We start from the raw sequence: 23,874 nt of genomic DNA, 5'->3' as shown, positions 1-23,874 counted from the left end.
GCGTCGGGAATGTAAACTTTGTACGGGAGCAGGGGATGAATCATTGCGACACGTCGCGTGTATTCAAGCCGCTGTAGACACGGAGATGGAGAGAGGTCCAAGTAAAATTCCACGCGCTCTGTATAAGCTGTCATTTCACGCTCAGGATAAGCGTTCCCTCTTACGTTAATTAATTAAATAATGCATGTACACTTTGATATTTTCATTCACTGATTAGGAGATCTTCAATTTATTTTATCGAGGTTGATAGTGGAACTGTTTTCACATTATTAAATGAATAATTTCACAAATAATAGTAATTTTTTGAACGCTTTCATTCTACTCCCTCCGTCCTACAAAAATGTCATATTTATGGAATGACACAGGATTTTAGGAGATTTTATTTTGTATGTTAGATGGAGAGAGAAAATATATATTTATATTATTGTGAGAGAAAACTTTTTTCAAAAATGAAAATATGACATCTTTTATGGGACAAATTAAAAAGGAAAGTGTGATATCTTTTATGGGACAGAGGCAGCATTAACTCATGACTCATGTATAGAGATGCCCAAGGTTTTCGGTTCAGGCGGTTAACTGCGGAACCGTAACCGGCGGTTCCGGTTCCGAACCGAAACCGTAAGATTTAAATCAAACCGAAACTGTCACTTTTGGATATATAGGAAATGTTTGTTTTATAAATGTAGTGGTAGTCAGGTAGTAGCTTTTATCGTGCAGTGCGTAATTTATTGTTCGTTTTTACTATAATCTAGCACACAGAATTCGTAAATCATAGTACTCCTTATTTGTATGCATAGCATTACACTCAAGTCATTGGTCTCAATATAATAAAATTACATACTATATGTAACACACATTTGAAAGATGCTAATTTGAAATCGAATAGGAATGCCTCCGTCAATCTTTTTGTCACACTGGGATGTCCTATTTTGGGTCAAATTGGGATTTATTTAAGCGATCCAATTTATAGCTTGGATTACTATTCCCCCAAAACGTAAGGTCATTCGCAACGCTATCTCTTATCCGTCTCTTAACCGTCTCATCTCTTCACTATTCATGGGCCCCACTGTACTTTTCAGCTCATCTCTTAACTAAGAGACAGCACCTGCAACCCTCCATCTCTTAACCATCTCTTAACTATTCATTCAATTTCATTTTTTATTTTTAATTCCAACAAATTCAATTAATAAAAAACACACTTCATTATAAATAAAATAAAATTACAATTTAAAATACATAAAAAAATAAAAAAAGACATAATTAAAAAACTAGAAATTACAAATTGCACACTTAAACTCAAATAAAAAAAAATGGAGGCAAAGAAGCAGAAGAAGGAGTTCTCTAGTGACGATCATCTAATGGTTGCCAAATTTTGCCCAAATGTGCTCCATTAGATCCTCCTGGAGTTGGGCGTGGGCGGTAGAATCACGTGTCCTTACCCGAATAGACAACCGCTCTTGCAAAGACGGATGCACTCCCGTTCGAGGCGGACTACTTGCGGTTGAGCTTCCCGGGGTTTCGTGGTCGAACCACTTTAGCCGCAATCGGTCCTTCGTCAGCGATAATCATGTTGTGCAAGATTATGCACGTATACATGGATGGCAACCATATTCTCTATAAACCACTGTCACGAGCCGGGGCTTTGATAATGTTCCATCGAGCTTCTTGGAGAACCCCTTTAACGCTCTTCTCCACATCCTTGCGAGCGCACTCTTGCTTCTCGGCGCAAAGAGACCGCTGTCCGTAGGCCTCGTTGAACGCCTTTCTCACGGCTCGCTACTGATAGATGCCGTCGGTGATAGTACCCCATCTTATACCGAAGCATTGTTAGCGACGGTTGATGGCCGGCTACCATTCAGAACTTCACGAAGAGGTCGGAGTTGCTGGAGCAATGTGCTGATGTCGTTGTTCGAGCCGGGACCCCGAAATACGCAGATGCCAAACTTTATCCGGTAGTCGGCGACGGCCTTGAGTATAACGGTGGGGTGGGTGCCTTTGTGGCTGCTCGTGTATGACCCCTTCAACGTCACACAAGGCAATTCTTCCATTGCCAATGCATGCAATCGGCACTCCCGAGCATCCAGGGGAATCCGTGCACTAGTTCGTGAAGTCGGAGCAGAAACTGACAATCTGCGGTGGTTGGCTTCTTTAGAAAATGTATGTCCGGCGTTGCCTAGGAGGCGCGGCGGCTTCCTCCTCCCTACGTCGATCTTCTTCTAGCGATTCTTCCATTATTCGACGCATTTGCTCAAATGGATCCATAATTGATTAAATTTGGGAGAAGAAAAAAATAAAGGAATGATTTTATAGAAGTGATTGGAGAGGAAAGAAAGAGAGATGAGAGAATAAATGTGTGTTTGTGTGTAAAATGGAGAATGGAGAAGAGTATATATAGAATATATATAAAAAAAAAAAATTAAAAATATTACCGTTCAACGGTAATATTACCGTTTTTTATTTTTTTAATTTTTTTTTTTTTGAAAAATCTGATTTTTTTTTAAAAAAAATTGAATTATGACGTCATAAATCCGACGCCCACTCGCGGGTCGGCGAGTGGGCGTCACGCCAGCAGCCCGCGCGCGCCACGTGGCGCCGGGCGCGTGTCTCGCGAGCTCGAGACTTGCCTCGCCGGGACGCATTGGGCGTCGAGACATCTCGTCTCGTCGAGACGAGACGGGAGCCGCAACGCTGTCTCGATGCCGTCTCGTCTCGTCGAGACGAGATCGAGTCCGCAACGAGGCAGCGTTGCGGATGCTCTAATACTACTACTTACATGTATTTTGTTTAAAGAGTGAATTACATTTTCCTGCATTTTGGGGTTTACGCCTTTTTAGTTTATGAGTTTTAAAAAGATAATTCCTGAACTTTAATGTTATTATATATTTGTTTTTTTTTTCATTTTTTTATTATGTTTTTTAACCAAAATACCTCCAAAGCTTGGAGGGCATTTCTGCACTTTTATAAACTCTACTAATTTTGTTTTTCTCAATTCTCAATTTCAAAAATAACCTAATTAAGTGATCCTTGAACTTTGATTTAATCACATTATTTATCCTTTCACTTTCTTTTTAACTACTTTCGGACCTAAAATGTTAGATAAAGTACTACATTCATAACTATAAATATATTCATGAATTAAATAAAATCAATACGGTAGCTTTGTTTTAATATTTTAGGATTGAGGATGTATAATTTGAATATATTTTTTTAATATTTAAATTTGTATTAACCATTGAATTAATAATTGACAATAATATATCTATGACATGTTCTGAATAAATTGTAAAAAATAAATAAAACAATTAATACTGTGTTATCATGCATAAATATAAATTAATAAGCATTATATATTTCGAAGAACTAGTGAAATCAATTCAAGATTTATAAAATGATGAAACGTCATAAAAAATTGATGTGGAGCATTTATATTTTAAATACTAGCTATGTAATTCATAAATATACATAAATTTAATATTTTTAGGTCTGAAAATATTTTCAAAAGGATAAAAATGTGATTAATCAAAGTTCAGGGATCGCTCAGGGTAATTTTAAAGCTAAGAAGTGAGAGAGAAAAAATTAGTGTAGTTTACAAAAATAATTAAATGCCCTCCATGGTTTGAGGCCATTTAGATCCATAAATATGTCAAAAAAGTGAAGACAGAACGAAATGTGATTACGTCTAAGTCCAAAGATCTGTCAAGATATTTTTAAAGTCTAGAGACTGAAAAGGTGAAAACTCTGAAATTCAAGGACCATGTAGTTCACCGTCGTTTATATCTCACTAATACTACTTTCTTGAGCCGCCCCCATCCAAACTTCCTTCTGTTGCCGCCGTCATGATGGTGGAATGGTCACATCGCCGCTGCGAACTAATCAACTACTATAGCAAGAGATGTAGTTTGGTTGTGGTTTAAATTGTTAGCAATTTAAATATTATCAACTACAAATAAATAGTCTTATTTCTTCATTGACATACCAAAATTAGTCTCTAACTCTCTATCTATTAATTGTAAAGATTTTCTCTTTAATAAGATGGCTTTCATTTTCATCAACAATACTTAACCAAATTTTTCTCTCCATATCTCTCTTATTTTATCAAATTCTTTTAATACTATTAAAACTCATACTTTCCATTGCTAAAATTAATTTTTTTGGTGTACTAGTACTAAATACTTCAAAATAAACACAATTGTCTTATCAATAGTTCTGAAAATAAACACAAAATGTTTCTTGTTGGATGTAGAAAGTCTTTGTTCAATTTTCCTGTTATATAATATTGGGCTTAACCAGGAACAGTGCAAGGGTTTGTATTGGGTCTTGACATTGATTTATTTCTTGAGTCCAGTATGGCACAGATCTGGGGCGTGACCATAACATGAAAAGTTCATAAATCCCACTTTTTGTTTGGGGAGTATAATTAGTACTTAAAAAAAATTTAGTGATTGAAATTTTAGTTTTAGGATATGTTGATTGAAATTAATTTTTCATTTTATACAATCCATTGGAGAACAATTGTTTCGGTATTTGATCTCACATCGATAATGAAAGTTTTCTCCTCTAATGCCCAACTCAGACAAGCATGGATCTTATTAATCATCAAATCAAATATATTTTCTTAACCGATTAAATATTTTGAACCCGAGATAAAAACGTATATCAGAAACGACTCCATCTCCTCCTCAAAAAAAAAAAACAAAGAAAAGAAACAAAAGTCTACTGCTTTCATCAATGAACTATTGCACTTTTGCAGTCAATACCTCTGTGTGGAACTCAAGTTGTATGATGATTATACAACGAAGATTGATGCATTGTTACGTTAATGAGAAGTTGGTTGATTGTCATTTGTCAAAACCTTTTAGAGATAATGCTTTGCTTGGCTGCTGTAGTGGTGCAGTTGTTTAGCATGGATAATAATGCATGGACAGATTCACAGCAATGTGTGGGAGTTTATAACCTCAGAAGCTGGAGCTTGGTACATTTATTATTCAATAGTACATAAATAAAAAATAAATAAAGGATTTAGTAAATTATTTATCAGCTAGTTATTTATGGATTTTGTTGTGGAACATGAAATTATGTGATTGGGATAGTTAAAGTTCTTTCAGAATTTCCTTATCAGTTTACAATATGTCACTATTGTACTCTCTCTTTCCACTAAAAAAATAGACTCATTTAACTCATTTATCATTTATGCTATATATATGAATAAATGTTTAATTTTTTTTGGAGTAATTGTTGTAATATATAGTAACTCAAATTTTGGTTAAAATTTAATGTGATGCATCTATGACATTCTCATTTAGTTTGTTAGGGTTTATTTGTTCAAAAGAATTATTCACAAGTTTTCAAAATTCGGATTATTGTGATTTACATTATTATTTTTCAATTAATATACATTTAACTTATTAAAGAGATGGTTGTATTGGTATGTTTTATCATGTAAATACTCTGCACTTTGCATTGACTATCTTTAACTCAATTCAATCACATTTTACTAAATACTCCGTTTGCATTATTTTTCCATACTCGATTTTTGCATTTTGATTTAATATTTTAATAGCAAGTCTAACTAGAAAGAGAAGCTAGTGACTTGGATTTAAATAAAAACAATTTTGTGTGATATCGGAACTGTGGTTATAAAATAAATAGAAAAAATGGTATGACAAGCATAAGCGTCAAATAACAAAATATAGTAGTATATCCAATCCAATATACTATGTCACATAATGCTTTAAAATATGATTTTGTGACATGGAATAGGAAATCTTTACTTGGTGATTATTCAAAAAACCCGAAAATACCGAGACAAAGTAATTTCCTGAAAAAATTATTATTATACCGAGAGAAAGTAATTTGTGAAAGAGATTTTTGAGTTATTATTTATGATTAAAAACATAATAACTCAATTATACCACCAATATATAATTTCAGAAATTCGAACCAAAATGCCGCCTTGTATGACTCGGCTTAGGATCCGTCGACTTGGTATACGTGTCAGGATATGATTGGTTTTGCGCATGTGTTCGAACCCCTAACGAAGTTCTATTGAGCAATATATAACGCCAAATTTGTATCACCTCAATTGCGATCGATCTGAATTTACGAAGACTTTAGAGAGACAAAATCAAGTTCAATTCAAGGTCAGCCCTAAATCTCTTAAATCTTTCTCAAGGTTTTTGCCAATTTTCTGATTATCTTGATTTATATGGCGGAATTAGATTTCAATCTGGTTCTCGAGCGAATTCAAGTATACCTGTTGCTCAATTTTTTCAGTTGTTGCTTTACATTTTTCGAATTGTTTGTTTGGCTTTTGAACGGATGAGATCTGGTAATTAATCTGTTAGATGACTTGGTTTGTTATACTCCTGCAGAATATTGATCTGCTAATTATCGGTAATATCGTTTACTTAAAATCAAATTTTGTGTACGCACAATTGGTTGGAAACAAGTTTCAATGCTATCAGAGATGTAGAAAGAAAAAGTTATTAAAATATTATTAGAAAGAAAAAGTTATTAAAATATTATTAGGAGGGAATGATCTCACCTAACCTAATTAGAGTCTTAGGCTAATAAACAGTTTCCAAAATTTGAAAGTGCATTCTCTCGTGAGATGGACTAAAAAAGAAACAATGCATACTCTGTTGGGACGAAGTAATATACGGATAAGATCTGGTAATTAAAATCAAATTTTGTATTGAAGTAACAAAGTTGTGCAGAAATGGCAACGGGTGGAGCGGCTCCTCAGAGGGGAAGTGCAGCAGCTGCAGCAGCGAACCTCCGTAGGAGGAGAAGTGGAGGCGGCGCAGGAGGGGCTGCCGGTGGAGCAAGTGGAACAATGCTCCAATTCTACACAGATGATGCTCCTGGGCTCAAGATTTCCCCAAATGTTGTGCTTGTTATGAGCATCGGTTTCATAGCTTTTGTCGCAGTCCTTCATGTCATGGGCAAACTCTACTTTGCTCGCAAAGACTAGAATTCACTGATTCTACCTCAATTTTCTAGGAGAGAGACTCATTTTATGTATTCTGTTTTTCGGGATAATTTTGCTTTAACCATTCAACTCACTTTTTTATAGTATATCCATCTCCAGATTTTACGCATGTAACTTGAATTTTTATAGCACTTTCGACACTCCATATTGTTATTGGCCAAAAATGCTAAATTTAATGACTAAGCTTCGTTCCCCAATCATAACAACAAATGTTAAATTGAACCACACTTGAAGGTTAGTAATTAGCAACATAGAGAAATTCATAAAACGATTCAATTGTAGAGAAGAAACTTGAGATATATGTTCAAGGGATAGTAAATATTAAGGAAATGGAGAATTTACATTCACAACAGGGTTTGTTTAATGAAGGGTGTCAGGTACTACACTGTCATCAACAGGTTTGGAGCCCCCAAACGACCAAGATACTGATTTAAACAACTTCTCGATCTCAGGTGTGCACCTCGTAAACGACCTACTCCAGAAGTTATACCTCGGATTCTGTCGGACGTTCAAAGCACCACCCATCTTAGGAATTCAGGAGAAGAAAAAAACACTTATGAAACCTAAGAAAAATTTTAATCACATGTTACCTTGATTAGCTCAATAAATGTCATCTTAAGACCCCATGGATGAGGCCTAATGACGATCAAACGTTCCAACAAGACTCTAGTAATCTGCTCCTGGATCAATTCCTGCATCAAAACGACAACATATATACACCACCAATGTTGAGATTTTGACCAAGCAAAATTTCTAAGAGCGTTAAGGGAACCAAACAATTCGCACCTGGTTTGATTCAGCAAACAGATAAAGAAGAACAAAGGAGAAAAAATGGGTATGGTTATTTGGATAGCGCAATTGGTTGGCAATGGCATTCAGGAAAAGGTATCGGCCCTCTCTATCAAGATCCATTATTAACGTTTGGAAAACATCCAGAGCAGCACTCTCCAAGAATGCACTCATATTACCCATGGTTTGAGCATGAGGGGGTTTTCTCGCTTGCAGTTGCTGAATAGCCTAAAAACATTTTGAAATGATATTTTGTTTCAATTAATAAAAAGAAGACCACAAACATACAAGGTAAACAGGGAAAAAATAGCAAATATTCAAGAAACAGTAGTGTAATAGGAACTGGAATTTAGAATGACAGACCTGCAGCCCCACATAAAGAACAAGGGAGTTAACTAAAGGAGCATTGTAACGAGTCCCGGCACAAGCAGCATCACTTGTAGATATTAGAAGCTTCTGCTTCAACTCAGTGAGAAACGGGGATCCTTGTTGCCTAGTCTGCAACAGAAATTGCTTATAACATAAGAACCACAGAAAAAGTTTTGAAATTCATTAATTTGCTTCTGGTCTTTTACCTTAAGATACTCGTCCACATCATCCTTGATCTGCTTTGCTTTAAGTGCGGTATCAACATCTGAAAGAATTCTCGGCGTATGATTAATCTCCGCCAGAAGGTCAATCTACATCATCACATAATGTGGCATTCAGATACCAACTTTACAGTCCAAGCAATAGATAATATTAAGTTCAGTTATGGACCTTTAAGTTAGGAGTAGAAGGATCTGGAAGCATCATATTGCGAGGAAATGCGCTAAGGATTATATTCCGCATTTGTATGCATCTGGGGGGGATGACATCACAAAAGCTGAAATGATAATCACAAAGGAACACTGGAAAATCATGAAGTAGCACCAACAACACTCGGAGTGTTCCTTTGTACAGAAATTTCACCTAGAGATATACAAGATTCATATTGCATCAATATCAACATACAATAATGGTTGAGAACATGGAAATAGTCTAAGAACTGCATACAAACCGGTTCATCAAGTTCAGCCTTCCTCAGGAATGGTTCCATGAACAGGAACAAGTCCACCAGTAACCTCTGAATATATGGCCATCCTTTTTGTGCATTTGCAGCAAGCAGCTTTGGCATAAAACTTCTATGACTAACCAACTCGAGCCACGCAAAGCTGAAAGCAGCTAGACAAGTCAGTCATACAAAATTGAGCAGCTTTAGGTAACCCTATGGTACTGGAAGGAATAATATTATCATCCCTCAAAGTAAGCAGCTGATTTTTCATTTCATTAATAAAAATAAAGAACAAACAAAACAAATCGAAGCATTCATGACAACATATATTCCAAAATTCTGAAGAAAATTGGTTCATAGGTATTGGTTCACCAGGCAGTTTTCAGGGCAGAAGAAAATAGAATCAGGAATAGTAACCACAAGTTATTCTTAGATGTGAAAGACCTAAGATTTATATAGTAGGAGTATAATTTATTCAGGAAAGCAGAATGTAATAATAGATTGAGTGCTATAGATGCGAGTTTGTGTCAATTGTATAAGTGAGCAATATAATATTGTTCAACCAAAATCAAATCAATTTGAAGCTAAGCAAAGCGACTCAAAAGCAATATGCAGATCCCATATGCAAGCAATTAAAGCTGAATTCTTACGAAGACAGCAGCAAGTAATTTTAAGTTTATCTTATGGTCCACATCATACATTCTCCCTGGATCAATAGAAGCAATTAGACAACCATTCGCACATACCTGAACCCTGGGACCTTGAGAGGCTGAATTGCATGGAAGGAATTCGCCAAAGTAGTCAATACCTGAAAATTTTATTCTTTAGTTAGAAAATAGTAGTTGTACGACACAGATAGCTTTAGTTAAAAAGACACCAAGGCTAGGAATGAAATCTCTGAATGAAAAGAAAGCTAGCAAACTTATGATCCTATAGCTGAATTAAATGCCAAAATACAGTACCTGAAAATTGCCACCTTCAAATACAGGATCCAATGAACACAAATCAAGCAGCCAATTAACAAACAACCTAAAGTAGGGCCTTGGATTAAATGACGCCTTTCTCTCCTCAGCATCTTTTAGAATAAATTTCACCGTAAGAGCAAGAACCTTAAGCAGCCATGGTAGAGTAGATTAAAAATCTAGACACTTAACATTAAACAATCAAGATCTCAAAGTCGTACCTTTGGCAGAAGTGAAAGTTTCCTCGAGCCTTGATCCACAGGGCAAAACTGGAAGGTTTGAAAGAGTTAACACAGATAGTATGAAGGACTGAGGTTACAGAGACTGTATCCCTAAAGTACCAATATGAGATGCTACCTTCAGAACTGAGAAAACTAACTTCGCATATATATCAATAGCGAGGAATGATAGTGGTTGTCCTTGAGTAGAAGGGCAAGGGCTAGAATTTATATCCTCCGATGATAGACAATGTGATACAGAGAGTTCCTGAATTCAGGCCGTAATAAATAAAATACCCATTACACTTGAACTAAATCGTTTATTACCGTAAGAGCGGAATAGGACCTCACCATAATCCTGCGGAAAAATCGATCAGTCATATCATCTCCTTTAAGCAGCCCTCTCTGTTGCAAGAGTGAGACATGGCGAGCACAAGCCACATCATTTGCTCCAGGAAGTTCACATATTTGGTACCATTCAGCAAACAACCCAAATACCTAAGTCGTTTATCAATTTCAAAACCAAAGGTCAGAACATATGATTTGAAAATGGGGAACCCATGGCAACTAAAAATTGTAATTTTTCTAAAAAGAAAAAAGATCTGACTTCCTTTAACAGAGTAGTATGGGAGAAGTATCTCTACTAAATAAAGCATTCACAAAGCAGTAACCTGCATATGTGAAAAATACAATAAGATTTGAACTTCTAGTTAATGTTGATTAACAAAAATGTAACTATAACCTCAAAGCTTGTTACGAAATGCTCCATCCGTCTCCATTTTGGGCTGTTCCATGAGATGTCTCATTCTATTTTTAGGATAACATCAAATGGGCCATATCACTTTTTTAACAGTATACATGTGGTCCCTGGGACACCACTTAATAATCCAATTAACCTTCTCTCCTAAATAACATTTCCCAAAAGAAATTAAACATTTAAAATGGGACGGAGGGAATACTCAGTTAAGGAGGTTTCAGGGAATCAGTTAAATGTTAAACTGTGTATGCCAATGCGCCCTTTTTTGAGCTTGAAAGTCAATTTGAAGACAAGAAGACAAATTGCTGGGACTGCAATGTATGTTATCAGTAGATAAAAATTCCAAAGCATTCATTTATGTTCAGGAGATAAAATTGAGAAAAATCTCTAAAGCACATCCTTCTTTTATGAATAAAAACAAAGTAGGTTATATACAATGTCAATTTCAAGCATAATCACAAGACATGGGAGACAAAGAGAAAGAGTTGGGAGATAAAACCATTATTTAGTATGTTTTAGAGGGCAGAAGCATTATCAAACCTCCCCATATGACAAATAAAATACATAAAACAATCAAATATCTTCCAAAACCATCATTGTACTACAGCTGCCTGCATACATAAATATAAAATGCTAGGTAGATCCAATATTTAGTACCTGTTCAGAGAAACCAGCAGCATCAAAATCCATCAATTCTGTCACACTGAATTCTTCCCTGCTTGTCCCATGAAGCCCAGGTTCCACCAACTAAAAAAAAGGTTTTAGATAGTGCGAATGTGTGTGTTGGAATGCACCAAGTGTGAGAGAAAAGATATTTCTGCGAACCTTTTTGTCCCTGGAGGTTCGTGCAATTTCTTCTTTACCAACAGCCGAAGGAGACAAATTTCCAGCATTAGCAGGGTTCTTAGCTATTTCAATCAGCTGTTGTAATGACTCTGCGGATTCAGGTCTTGCAGTAAGCTGAAAATTAGGAAAATAGTTAGGGACTCAAATATAATGTATTATATCTTGGACATAACTGAAAGCAGACATGCTTTTCCAGAGCATCAACAAGATTGTTAAACTCTGATATCTCTTCAAATTATTTATAAGTTATAACCAAAGTTTGTACGAGAGAAATGAAAAATTCAGTTAAAGACATGGGTAGAATTGGCGAGCACATAATAATAATAATTATATAAACATGACATAGCCTTTTTTTTACCTGAATCTCAACCTCTTTCGCTTCATTAGCCAACTGATTTTCTAGCTGAAAGGGGTTTGTTACAAGTTTGTTAAAAGCCAAAATAAAGAATACCGTCACAAGAAACTCTCAACAAACGAGTTAAATCCATACAACATGCACGGCGGATAGTAAATATACCTTCTCTGAGATAGTCTGGTAGTTACACAATGTGTCACCAGTGGTTACTAATGGCTCAGAGACATTTGTCCCAGGATGCTCAGAAGCCAGAGTTGCATTAGTAGGATGTGAAGCATTTCCAGGTTCCTGCATTTGTGAATTCCTATGTTAGAAAAGTGCACACGCAAACAATGACAGATACATAAACAGAATGTACTCACTTTTGCAGAATGGGAAGGTTCTATCTGTAGCATACCAGTGTCCAACGCAGAAAGGAATGAAGGAATGATGTCATTTTCTGGAGTTTGTGGACCATCGCCAATTGAAATATGAGATGAGGGAACACTGAAAAATTATCACCATAATTTTACTAATTTGATTCCTTTTTGTTTTTGTTGCTCTCAGGTCTTATTCATAGGAAAACAAGAACTAATAATTGATAAATTATATAAAAATCAAATAAAACCATTAACTAAACAAACCTTGCAGGAATCTGGCATCGAACAGGCGCTATCTCATCAGAGTCAATTTCCAGTGCCTGGGGCATAGCACCAAATCCAGTGCTAACAAGGCCAGATGAGTAAATGCTACCACTCATTTTGCCAGAAGTAGATGCAAATTGTCGGGACAATCCACCTTCTGATGAAGCAGAGTGGCCAACTGGGACTGCATTTGAGCTCTGGGTGGAACAATTCTGTCCTGGGAACCGAGCAAAATCCTGCAAACAAAATGACAAAAGGAAATGAGATACAAATAAAGATCACAAAGATGAACTAGATAAGACATATCTGACCACGTGAATCAACTTAGATGTCCTAGAATTTGTCAAAGAATCACCTCATAAACTCGCTGTTGTGCATGAGACAGGTGGCCTGGCTTAGGACGAAGGGCCTCAGGTAAAATACTCATTTGACCTTGGGCATAAAGGCTAGCATAATAAAAAGCAACACCAACACTGTCTCTATGCTTTCTCCTAATAGAAAGTTGTTGATCCATTTCCCCATCAATGGTTTGGACTGCCTGTAAATGAGGTTAAAATGCAACAAGGATGAAATACAAGCAATATGAATTCCAAACTCATATAAAATGGACTAAAATAACACAAGACTTAACTAAATTTTTTATATCAGTTATTTGCTAGTAGTATTGCTCTAATAAGTAAAGCCCATTCAACAGAGAAAACATCAACAGACCCCACGTTCACCACATAGAAAATATCAAGAGACCTTTGTAACTCTCCACACATATAACTCATGCGGCCCTACAATAAGGATTTAAGACCCACTTAATATACTCTGGAAGGAACTTCATCATCCACTTGAGTTAAAAGTAAATATGTTTTTCAGACATGATATGCATATGCTTACATGACACAGAAACATGCATGACCTATGCATTTCTTTTATCTTGATAAAGGCTTCCAAGTTCTTTTTAAATAAATCATGAAAATTACCAGTGAAAAAAAAGTCACAAGAAAGCCTAAATTAACTTTTCATCCACAAACAGACCTAAGAGAGAGAGTAAGAGGACTGGGAAATATAAGAAATGCACCTGGTCAAGAGCACCTTGTTCAGCAGCAGTACCAAGTCATTTTCATATATTATTAAAATATTAAAATTAGGTGTTTTAAAGAAAAGGAGGAGCACTCTTTCCGAACAGCTCAACTTGAGATCTCAACAACTCTCGTGTAATAATGCCCCCTCTGTCCATAATAGATGACACACTTGAGTAATGGCACGAGATTTTAGAAGATGTTTTGTGTGTTAAGTGGAAAGAGAAAATAATATACTTGTATTAATGTGAGAGGGAAATTTTTCAAAAAAAAGAAATGTGAGATCTTTTGTGGGACAAACTAAAAAGGAAATTGTGACATCTATTATGGGACGGAGGGAGTATAATATAATACTATTACATATCATAACACTCACAAAATAGAGCTCGATAACATAGTGTTTTTACTTTGAAGTTTGAACATTATTAATACTACTTGCTTTCTAACTCAATTTTTAAATATTTATCAATATTGGTTGTCCAGAGACAATTGTCATAATTGTAAATTTGAATGAAGCAACAGATAACTCATAATAATTTCAGTTTACCTTCTCAGTTGCAGCTTGTTCAATCAACACACAGCCTAGGTCCAGATTATCATTGATCACCAGTTGAAATGCCTGTTCTAGAAGATCACTTGCTATGGCTAACCCCTGAAGTGAGCTTCTGAGCTGGCTTGATAATGAACCACGTAAAGGTTCCTAAATGTGATGAAAAGGCCTCTTCAATCAGCATGCAAGGTATATTAAAGTGCTGTTCTGACAATTCAAAAGATCATTAACATTTTAAAACCTGAAAGTAATAAAACAAAGGTCATCTATACCTTGCAGGTTACATGAGCAAAACTTCCTGCCAACCTTGCTACCATCAAATGTGCTGCATTTCGTATAAGAGTCTCATCAGGCTCCATGGCATAGTCCTGCATTTAAAAACACATAACTTCTTTAGTAAACAATTCGCATTGTTATATAAACTACTGAAAAAAGGACCCTTCAGAATCAATGAATTTGAAAGAAATACACCTTCAAGACAAGTTCCTTAGTTGTGTCAGTCGCAATAGAAACACTGCGTTGCACAATACCAGACACTATTTCTTTAACAGCTCTATCCATGGCAACTGGAAGTACACTGAAGCAAATAAAACATGTAACGGAAAAACAGTTAATGATTTTCATTGTCAAATAGAATTTCAGTTACTAATTCAGACCTCTGAAAGTGCAAGTGTAAGCCATAAGCCTGAAGCCTCTTATTGACAACCACTTGGTGTTCAATATTAGCTGCTAGTACAGGAAACTGCAACATTACAAAAAATAATAGATCATCAGTCAATATTTAAACAGAAAAACATTGGAAGCAAATACAAGTGGAATCTGGAGAGACCTGATTAACTGCATATTGTGACTGTCCTTGTAAAAGGCCTTGAGCAGAAGGAAGCTGGTCAGAATATCCCAAGCTAACTAGCTTCTCAACCTCAGTCAAAGTTCCAGATGAATGAGGGACAGCTGCAGCATACTGTTTACCGTGATCACAAAATCAACCTCCGATCATGCTACTAAATCAAAATAGAACAACTGAAGCACTAACCTGAGGCATAATACAAGAGTGGCCGGCAGGATGGGGAGAGGCAGCAACATCAAGGGGTATCTCAACTTGGTTAATTTTCGAAATAATTCCAGATTTCACCTCATTCATTCTTGGTGGCTGTGAAGATCCAACATCCTTATTCAAAAAATCAGGATTACCTTCAACTTCTCGAACTATGTCCTTCAGAAGATAAGTGGGTGTGACATTCCTGAAGTCAACACTTAAATGCTTAAACAGAACCTGAAACCAAAGACATATCAACAAAGAAAATCATCCCAAATTTAAGATGTGGGTTCTGAAAGCAAAGAATAACCAGATCTGTGTATACAGAATCACCTCAATCTCAAATTTGAGATTCATCTTCAAGTTTGGCATTACATAAATCTCAGCAAGCAACCCAAGAATTCCCATTGTCCAAGGGTTTGGAGGCCCATATGCAATACTGCTCGAACAGGGTACAAGAATCTAATACAAGCATATGGAGTCAATAAACTTGGATTGACAAATGCATAGAAAATAAACATTAGATTGTACCTTTGAGGTAAAAGGAATAACAGCTATCATGAGTCCCTTTTCATATGCCTGCAAAAGCATACAGCACATAATATATATCCACATGTCAGAAAAAATCAAATCAAGAAGATGAGATAATCATGGCAACATGAGGATCTCAAACAATTTAACTCCAAATTTATGAAGTGAACTCAAAAACAAAATAGAAGAAAAGAAACCTCTATAATCAAAGCTTTTAGATCCATCTCTCGTGCCCTTAGAACTTTATTTCTTCCGATAGTAATCTTCCCAAGCCAGCATCCTAAATTTTTCAGCAGTGATCGTTCTTCCACACTAGATTTTATAAGTTCTGATCCCAAGAGAGCCTAGACATAGTACACATACCAAGAATAAACACCAGATTTCCAAAATGAATAAAGTAAGTAAAAAAAAATCAGACCTTGCAGTTTTCATAAGTGGCTTGCACAATCTCTTTGTTCAAAGGTTTCAAATTTACTTTATCAAGAAACTTCAGGTACAAATCTTGAAAATTTGGTTCAATGCTTACCCTGCCAAAAATAATAATAGACAAAAAGAACCGAAATGTTCAAGATGTCATTCTATTTTATTTCAAAATGCCAGACAGGAAGAGTAACTCCAAAGGTAAATTGCATCTAGGGAACTATTTCAGGTAAGAATGTATTGGCAAGCTATATCTCTACCTCCTCATAACCACCCTTTTTCGTTGTCCCACTACAAGTGATTGATTTCTGTTTTTAGCAAAAAAACAATACATTTACTCTCTTACTTTATTCCTTCTGCAATTCCATGGTCGAAGTACTGTATATTGTCCCTAGAAGTTGGAGATATTATGACTTTTATCTATCATTGTAGTTGAACGGCATTAGCCGAGGCTTTCCTTGTTGGAAAGAGGGCTTTCCCTTGTTGGAAAGAGTTTTCTATTTATTTTCTTGTTATATCCTAATTGTGTTCAACCAAGTTATCATGGCGACAGTGCATTATGCTACTTATGTTGACATACTATCTAGAAATCACGGTCCACCCACCTTTCACTCCGTATCAAATACTATGAAATTAACATTTACAGTCCTACCCAGGATTGAGGACAGTAACCAATGCTCCAGAATATAATAGCTTTTACCTTTAGAGAATTCTTCAATGACTATTTGATACCAGAAAGCACAGAAGCCTGGAAATTTTGTGGTTAACATGTACCAGCATTTATGTATTAAGGTGTCATGTTGTGCTAAATATTTGAACTACCGGTACATGCTGGCAGCGAGAAGCAATTAAAGCATGTGAAATTTAAAATTTAGTCTAACTTTGTTTTAAGGAAACAACAAAAATATTTGAAATTTTGAGGATGGCAGTGAGAAGCAATTAAACAAAACATTGATTTCTAAATCAGGTCATGATTCATATCAGTGGATTACCAATGATTTTTCACTTACTTCAGAAGGTGGCATTCAAACATATGAAGTATGAATATTAGTCTACCTTTATTTTGACGCTCAGCGGATCATAATATTCAATCAGCACAGTCACAAAATGAGTTCTAAGGAATGTCCCAGGTACACACTTAAACCCTAGTTGAGACTTCATAAGGTACATCATTACTACAGAGAGCACACTTCCAAAAAGTAACATCTAACTGACAGAGCAAGCCATCATCATTGTTAGAAATGGGACAGTCACCCCCTTAAAAGGCCTTTTAAGGGTGTGAGTGCCCATTTCTACATGTTTTTTCAACAAAGAAACCCATCACCAACTTGGGCCCGCTCTTACACCATTACCACAGGATTTCTATCATGGTGTCAGATAGGCGCAAGTCGATGTTGATCTCTTTGTCTGTGCGTATGGAAGTCTGATGTACATTCCAACCCGCACGTGCGGGGATGCGTTGAAAACCCCCATTCTAGTCCCACATCGACTTGATGATGATCATGTCTCATCAATATATACATTGATAACCCTCCCCCACTCTACAATTATTACATGAATGCATGTAGGATCTATATGTCTGATTTAGGCTTTACCTGGCAGTTCTACATAATAAGCTTCCATGTACATGGTGGATTGGTAGGTCATCTCTAAATCATCATTCATCATAATTGTACAAGTATCTAGATGAACATAGGTAATGATTGATAATTCAAGAAACATAAAATGAATTGAGAATGCAACCCATTTTATTCTATGATGAATGAGAGAATTATAAGTTAGCACATAGGTAACCAGAGAGACTGAACAAAATTACAAGTCATTCAAGAAAGGGGTCCATAAACAAGGAATAAAATACCCCAAAGTAAAAGCACGCGAAAACCAAAAGGGTGAGGATCAAGTATAAACAAAGACTAAAAAAGTATAAGACAGCTACATCCAATCACCTCTATTGGAGTTTCTCTTCTCTCAAGTGCAGCAACTAGGGTCTCAATGTTTAATGCAGAGACAGACTCTGTAACACCAGTCCCAATGTTAATGTAATACATAAGCACACAATGAGAAAAGTAGCACAGCTAAAAGTGATAATTTACTTGCTGAGGTTGATATAGACGACCGTGAAAAACTCGACGAAGCAGATTGTATTGACAGCAAAGCGCCACTGCGTGACTGCATTGTGGGTTTGAGTATATTAGCACTCAAAATACAGAAAAAACAAGGTACAAATAGGAAAGAGATCAAGTGAACTACATCAAAGTAGACAAAGACCCTATTACTTGCCTTAGGAAGGGTAGGTGTACCGTTCAAAGGAGCAATTACAGGCTGCACAGAAGAAGATTGTGCTGGCTTCATGCTAATAAACAATAAACCGTATAAAAAGCAGAACAAAAAATCAAGATCATTTCTGATGTCACCTACATTAACATGGGCCATTCCAAGAAGTAATACTTCAGGGAAGTTATTAAGAGGAGATTCAATGACAGATCTAATGAAACTTGCATGGCCCATCTCAGATAGCTGGCACAGAACCACCAGCAGATTATGACATGACCAAGCACGATTTGGTCCAGAATGCAATGTATGCCCACGCACAGCATCATCATAGGACTGCACAAGGAAAAAGTACTATAAGCTCATTCCAAATGGCATAACTATATTGAAAAACGGTAAAAGAAAAGTGACAAGTAGTCACTAGTCCATTTGGAAACAGCTTAACATTTGTAGAAAGCATACCAGCTGCCTTTCAGAATGAGCAAAGGTAAAAACTTCAGGTGGTGCAGCGACTGCATTTTTTAGAAAAGATAGCTGACCCTCAACATTCTTCCAAATAGATCCACAAATAGTATGGAGAGGGAATGGTTCCTGACAAGTTAAACCATCAAATGAGATATTTAGAATAACAGATTGGATATCTTGCTTGATTCTTTACATTAATACATTCCTACAGTAATAGATGAAGGGAAATAGTTTGATAATCAATTTCTACCTGGCACGCATGCTTGTAGATAGACATAAAAAATGAAAATGCTGCCTCATTAGGAATATAAAATCCCTCATGATCCAGATTCTCCATGACATAAATCCAGTTAATTCCCGGAGCCTGAAACAAAACAATCAAACCAAAATAATGGGGAACTTTTATAATTGGCGAAGATAGATAACATGTTGCAACTTAAATGATAAACTATAAGCATGGAACTTACAAGTTGCTTGATTGAATCTACAAGGACATCAACATTCCAAGAATTCAAAGATGGCAGATCCAGTACACTATTACCACCAAGGGCAGAGCGGAATGTAGCATAGACATTTTGGCTGTTATCAAGACCTGCATAAGTTCTGGCAATCGTACCAAGTATCTTTGCAACTGTGGCATCAGTAAGAGGCAAGAAAAGAGACAACATTTCTTTGCACTGAGACAAATTAGCAGTACACCCATAACCTAGCTCACACATTACATCAGCAATGCTAATTTCTTTCTCCATTTCTGCTAGAATAGCATCAAAATCATCTTCACTCCCCTCATCCAGTCTGCATCATATAAACAAGCACAAAGGTAAAAGTAGTTTCGAAATATATTCCAGTCTATGTATGCACTAAGAACTATCATGGAAAGCACCTGAAGAAGTTATCTCCACGTAGTTCATCGTGAAGAAAAGGTGTGATGACAAATTGAGTCTCGGCCTTCAGTTGCACAAGAGATAACATTTGCAAGAATGAATCTAAATGCTTAGAGAGGCCTTCAGACCGACTAAGTAACACAAGAATATGCTGAATTATCTCAGTTGACTCAAATGCAACAGGATTGGCACACAGCTCCGTAATCTGACTCAAACAGAAATTCTTTCCTACATACAGCCAAGAAAAGGGTTATAGGTTTAGCAGAACATGTAGAAGAATTCCAAGGAGATAAAATTACAAACTGTTGTATGTATACCACTTCCTGCAACTAAACGAGAAAATATATCTACAAGAAAGAGAATAACTAACCACACATCCTGGTATCATGATCTTCAGAATTAGACATAGCAAGACCAACTCCAATTTTATCAGGTACTGACAAGTGTAGAGCATCAGAAAGATTCTGCAGTAGTTCGTCATTGATGGCTTTAGACTGAAGTGACTCACTTAATATTGAACTAAAGTTAGGTTTATTCAAAACATGTTTGAATATTGAAGCAAATATCGGTTGCAGCTTTATATCCTTTAACTTGCTTGAATAAATATTGAGGTGGTCAAAACAGGCTTGGAGCAGTAATATGCTACCCTCCATTCCATCCATTGTATACTGTCCAAGGAACAAAATAACATCAAAATCAGCATATAAGTAATAGCAGAAGTCAATGCCAGTGTCAGAAACAGGAATTAAGAAACACAAATGTAACAAATTTTGTATACTGGAGTCTGGACTGGTTCAAAGTCTCATCACTTACTAAATCTCAAAAGGCACCTCGTATAAACCAGATTGCACGACCTAGGCATTCTTCTCACTCGTCTTTTATGAAATACTATGTTAACTCTTTCCTTGAAAGATTAAAATATCAAAATAATTGAGTCTCATAGTTTTGACTTTTGTAGCTAACAAGGTGAGGCAGGCTCAAAAGTTTTTACGAAAATCTAAATCCAAATTCCAAAGTATAATTCAGCCTATGGCTACTTCGTGTCCAAACAAGACAAAATATAATGTCAAAGCAGGTCTCATATTTCATTCATCGGTAACAACTAACATTTCTATGAGAAACGAGCACAGTTTCTATGAAGTTATCAACACAGATCATGAACGAAGAGACACCCACCTATCTCAAGATAAATTTTTCACTGATGTATTCTATGTCAATTTGCTTATAACATTAAACATGGTTGTTACAGGATTAAAACTCAGAAAATTCATTTAAATCAACCAGGTAGGATTAATGTTGTAATTTAATGAAATGTGACAGTCAAAACAACTTCACGAGAATAAACACAATCTTGTCAATACTGCAATTTATTTTAGGAGTTCTGTTACTTTTCAAAGAAAAAATATCCTAAATCAGACCTACCTCAAAAAGATAAAACCATTTGCACACAATACATCTTAACTCCATCAAAAAAAGAAATAAAGAAAACGGGAATCATTTGCCTTGGCTAAAACAAACGATCCACTATTAACTGATGCCAAAAGCAGAGAGAATAAACTATCTGACTACACCCTGGCCACCACATCCCCCAATAAAAATGTTTCAAACAAAATCATTTCCGATTATTAGAGTGTGAATACCACAAAAATAAGTATTCGCAGCATAGAAAACTACATTCTTATAGTATTTGACGCATCAAAATCAACATGAATGTGCACAGTCTTTACTTGTTGAAATGAAAAAATAAAAACACGAAAGAAAGAATCATTTGCTTGATTAAAAGTATAGAGTAATTTTTAAAAACAAAAAAAAAAAAGAACAGAATCAATTATGAACTGTGCTTCAAAATTGAGCATGTATCAGCATTTAGAAGGTCCTAAACCATATACGATACTTAATACACTATAGTGTTTTTTTCCAGTAAAAAAGGAACTATGTGATGATTAAAGCAACAGTTTCCATTAAGTTGTATTGGTAAGAGGCATAACGAACTGTGATAGAAAGGCTTACATTGACTTCACAATGAAACATAGCACATATATCATATTTTCGCACATTAGACGTAAACAAACTCCATTGGAACAGAAAATGCAAACCAAACGATTATAAAACAGTGGATATAAACTTGGCTTGTAATACGATCACAAGAGGAAAGAGAAACCTAAGAAAGAATGAAAGAAGAAAGGTAAAGAACAATTGGTTATAACAGATTAATAGATGAAGCAAAGAAGTTGCAACTGTTTGAAGAGTTGCAGCTAGTAAACAAGATAAATAGATCAGAGCTAAGATGTGTAATCACATTTGGTTCAATGAATTTTGGATAATTCTTGAGGAGTTGTATCTCTTGTCCATCATTCGTATCAGCAATATATTGTTACTATCTCTTTCTATATGCAAAATTGAATCACTATCAGCTCGCGCACAATGCCTAAACGTAGTTAAATGCTAACGGTTTGACAGTATAAACACAAGATCATCAGTAAAATGAGAAGAAACAAGACAAAATGAAAGGCATGCATTTGAATAAGTTTAATGCAAAAACATTCAAGATTAAATGTGCGTACATTGCATAGCTCTTGGAAAACCGAATCGGAGTTGGAATCGTTCAAGTTGTACAGTAGAAAGCTAATCTGCCGGGAAAGCTTGGAGGAGAAGCTAACCATGTTCGGGCGAATTGCAGATTACCCTTTCCACTGTAAATTATAGGAGATTCACGAACAGAAATAGATAGGGCTTGATGAATTATGCAGTTAATTGATTAGTCGAGTGTGTTCCCGCCGACCCGGTACTGATTTTGCTATTTTGGCAATGTCGAATTGAGTCCGATTTGCAAAATTATATCCCGATATTGAGTATGTTAGTGTGTTTAATTCATAAGAGTCAATTCCACGACTCAATTCTAGATAGATAATTATGGAATATATGACTAAAATAATCTCCCTTATAGTTCCACTATATTTATGGCCATTGTTAGCCAATTTAGAATTACTAATAAGATGCTACCACCAAAACAATATATATCATTATTCCAATTTTTCTTCATCATGTCATAATTTCCACAATTGAACGCCCTCTCCTTGTGCCTCTCACTTTAATTTATATTTATTATTTTAATTGTAAAACTAAAATAAAGAGACTAATACTGCTGCCTCCATTCATCATTAGGAGTCTTATTTTTTATTGGCATGAGTTTTAAGAGAAATTGGTGAAAAAAAATTAGTGTAATATGAGTACCACTTGTGTCTTATAGTACTACTTTTTAATGAAATGTGAGTGAATTGAGTTAGTGGAATGCGAGACACTATTACGATTTATATTAAAAATGAATTTGGTCTCCTATTCGCAGACGGACTAAATTTAAAAGTTATTTGACTTTTTGGAGGAAAATGGAAATAAATTAGTGGAATGTGAGTCTCACTTTTTATTTTATTATTTTATAATAGAATATGTGCAATGATTTATGACCACTTACTTAAAATAAAAAAAATAAAAACAAATAAGACTATAAATTGCAGACATCCTAAAATGATAAAATGAGACAATTTTTCACATATGAAGGGAATATGTTTTAATACATTTTTAATAGTGACTGTGGCTCAAGTGGAAATTACATCCACTAATGTTAAATTTTTCACAAAATACGCACGCTAAAAATATGAGTTATGCTCAACGTATGCATGCATAAATATTCAAAACACAATCATATCTCATAAAGACAAACCTTATTAATGCAAACCCTTCGCTTAGAAATTATCAGGATCTAGGTCGGCCTTATTTGTGGCCAACACCTCACTATGTTTGATCAGTCAGGGGAAAGTAAACATTCTCCTGGGATTTCGATGCAACTTTGGAGAAAAGTGGATGTGTTCATCCCTCAATAATGCTGAATGAGAATTTCTTCACATGTATTAAACCCCATAATTTGCCAAAACAAAGATGTCATTATAATGGCAAGGGGCTTTTCTGGATTTGGAGTAAACAGTGTTTCAAGGATAACAATTTAAAAGGAATAAACCAGTACTTCCTCCGTCCGCCATTAAGAGTCTCATTTCTTAGTAGCACGGGTTTTAATA

At 35.6% G+C, this 23,874-nt stretch overlaps 2 protein-coding genes across 2 annotated transcripts; one reads left to right on the top strand and one right to left on the bottom strand.

Moving 5' to 3' along the window:
• The first annotated feature begins 5,988 nt into the window (after nucleotides 1-5,988).
• Nucleotides 5,989-7,077, top strand: LOC125194338 (protein transport protein Sec61 subunit beta-like). Its single transcript, XM_048092507.1, has 2 exons — nucleotides 5,989-6,140; nucleotides 6,717-7,077. Exon 2 carries the CDS (start codon nucleotides 6,719-6,721, stop codon nucleotides 6,971-6,973), a length of 255 nt encoding a protein of 84 aa, XP_047948464.1. The 5' UTR covers nucleotides 5,989-6,140; nucleotides 6,717-6,718; the 3' UTR covers nucleotides 6,974-7,077.
• Nucleotides 7,078-7,267: 190 nt separating this feature from the next.
• Nucleotides 7,268-22,525, bottom strand: LOC125194622 (CCR4-NOT transcription complex subunit 1-like). The gene is made up of 40 exons (XM_048092871.1): nucleotides 22,366-22,525; nucleotides 20,172-20,469; nucleotides 19,801-20,029; nucleotides 19,385-19,712; nucleotides 19,168-19,281; nucleotides 18,915-19,043; nucleotides 18,462-18,788; nucleotides 18,275-18,350; nucleotides 18,118-18,195; nucleotides 17,777-17,863; nucleotides 16,442-16,472; nucleotides 16,180-16,288; nucleotides 15,959-16,105; nucleotides 15,762-15,809; nucleotides 15,564-15,692; nucleotides 15,228-15,467; nucleotides 15,024-15,155; nucleotides 14,851-14,936; nucleotides 14,666-14,771; nucleotides 14,467-14,562; nucleotides 14,192-14,344; nucleotides 12,930-13,112; nucleotides 12,575-12,810; nucleotides 12,314-12,437; nucleotides 12,114-12,239; nucleotides 11,955-11,999; nucleotides 11,576-11,710; nucleotides 11,408-11,497; nucleotides 10,345-10,491; nucleotides 10,133-10,261; nucleotides 9,997-10,044; nucleotides 9,776-9,922; nucleotides 9,560-9,621; nucleotides 8,820-8,973; nucleotides 8,540-8,731; nucleotides 8,356-8,460; nucleotides 8,144-8,278; nucleotides 7,778-8,008; nucleotides 7,582-7,683; nucleotides 7,268-7,489 (listed from the first exon to the last, which is right to left on the bottom strand). The coding sequence occupies exons 1-40, from the start codon at nucleotides 22,462-22,464 to the stop codon at nucleotides 7,352-7,354; spliced, it is 5,571 nt and encodes a 1,856-aa protein (XP_047948828.1). The 5' UTR covers nucleotides 22,465-22,525; the 3' UTR covers nucleotides 7,268-7,351.
• Nucleotides 22,526-23,874: the final 1,349 nt, after the last annotated feature.

This window comes from Salvia hispanica, chromosome 6, assembly GCF_023119035.1.
Source record: "Salvia hispanica cultivar TCC Black 2014 chromosome 6, UniMelb_Shisp_WGS_1.0, whole genome shotgun sequence".
In the NCBI taxonomy this organism is placed as follows: Eukaryota; Viridiplantae; Streptophyta; class Magnoliopsida; order Lamiales; family Lamiaceae; genus Salvia; species Salvia hispanica.
This window is presented reverse-complemented; position numbering and strand designations above follow the sequence as displayed.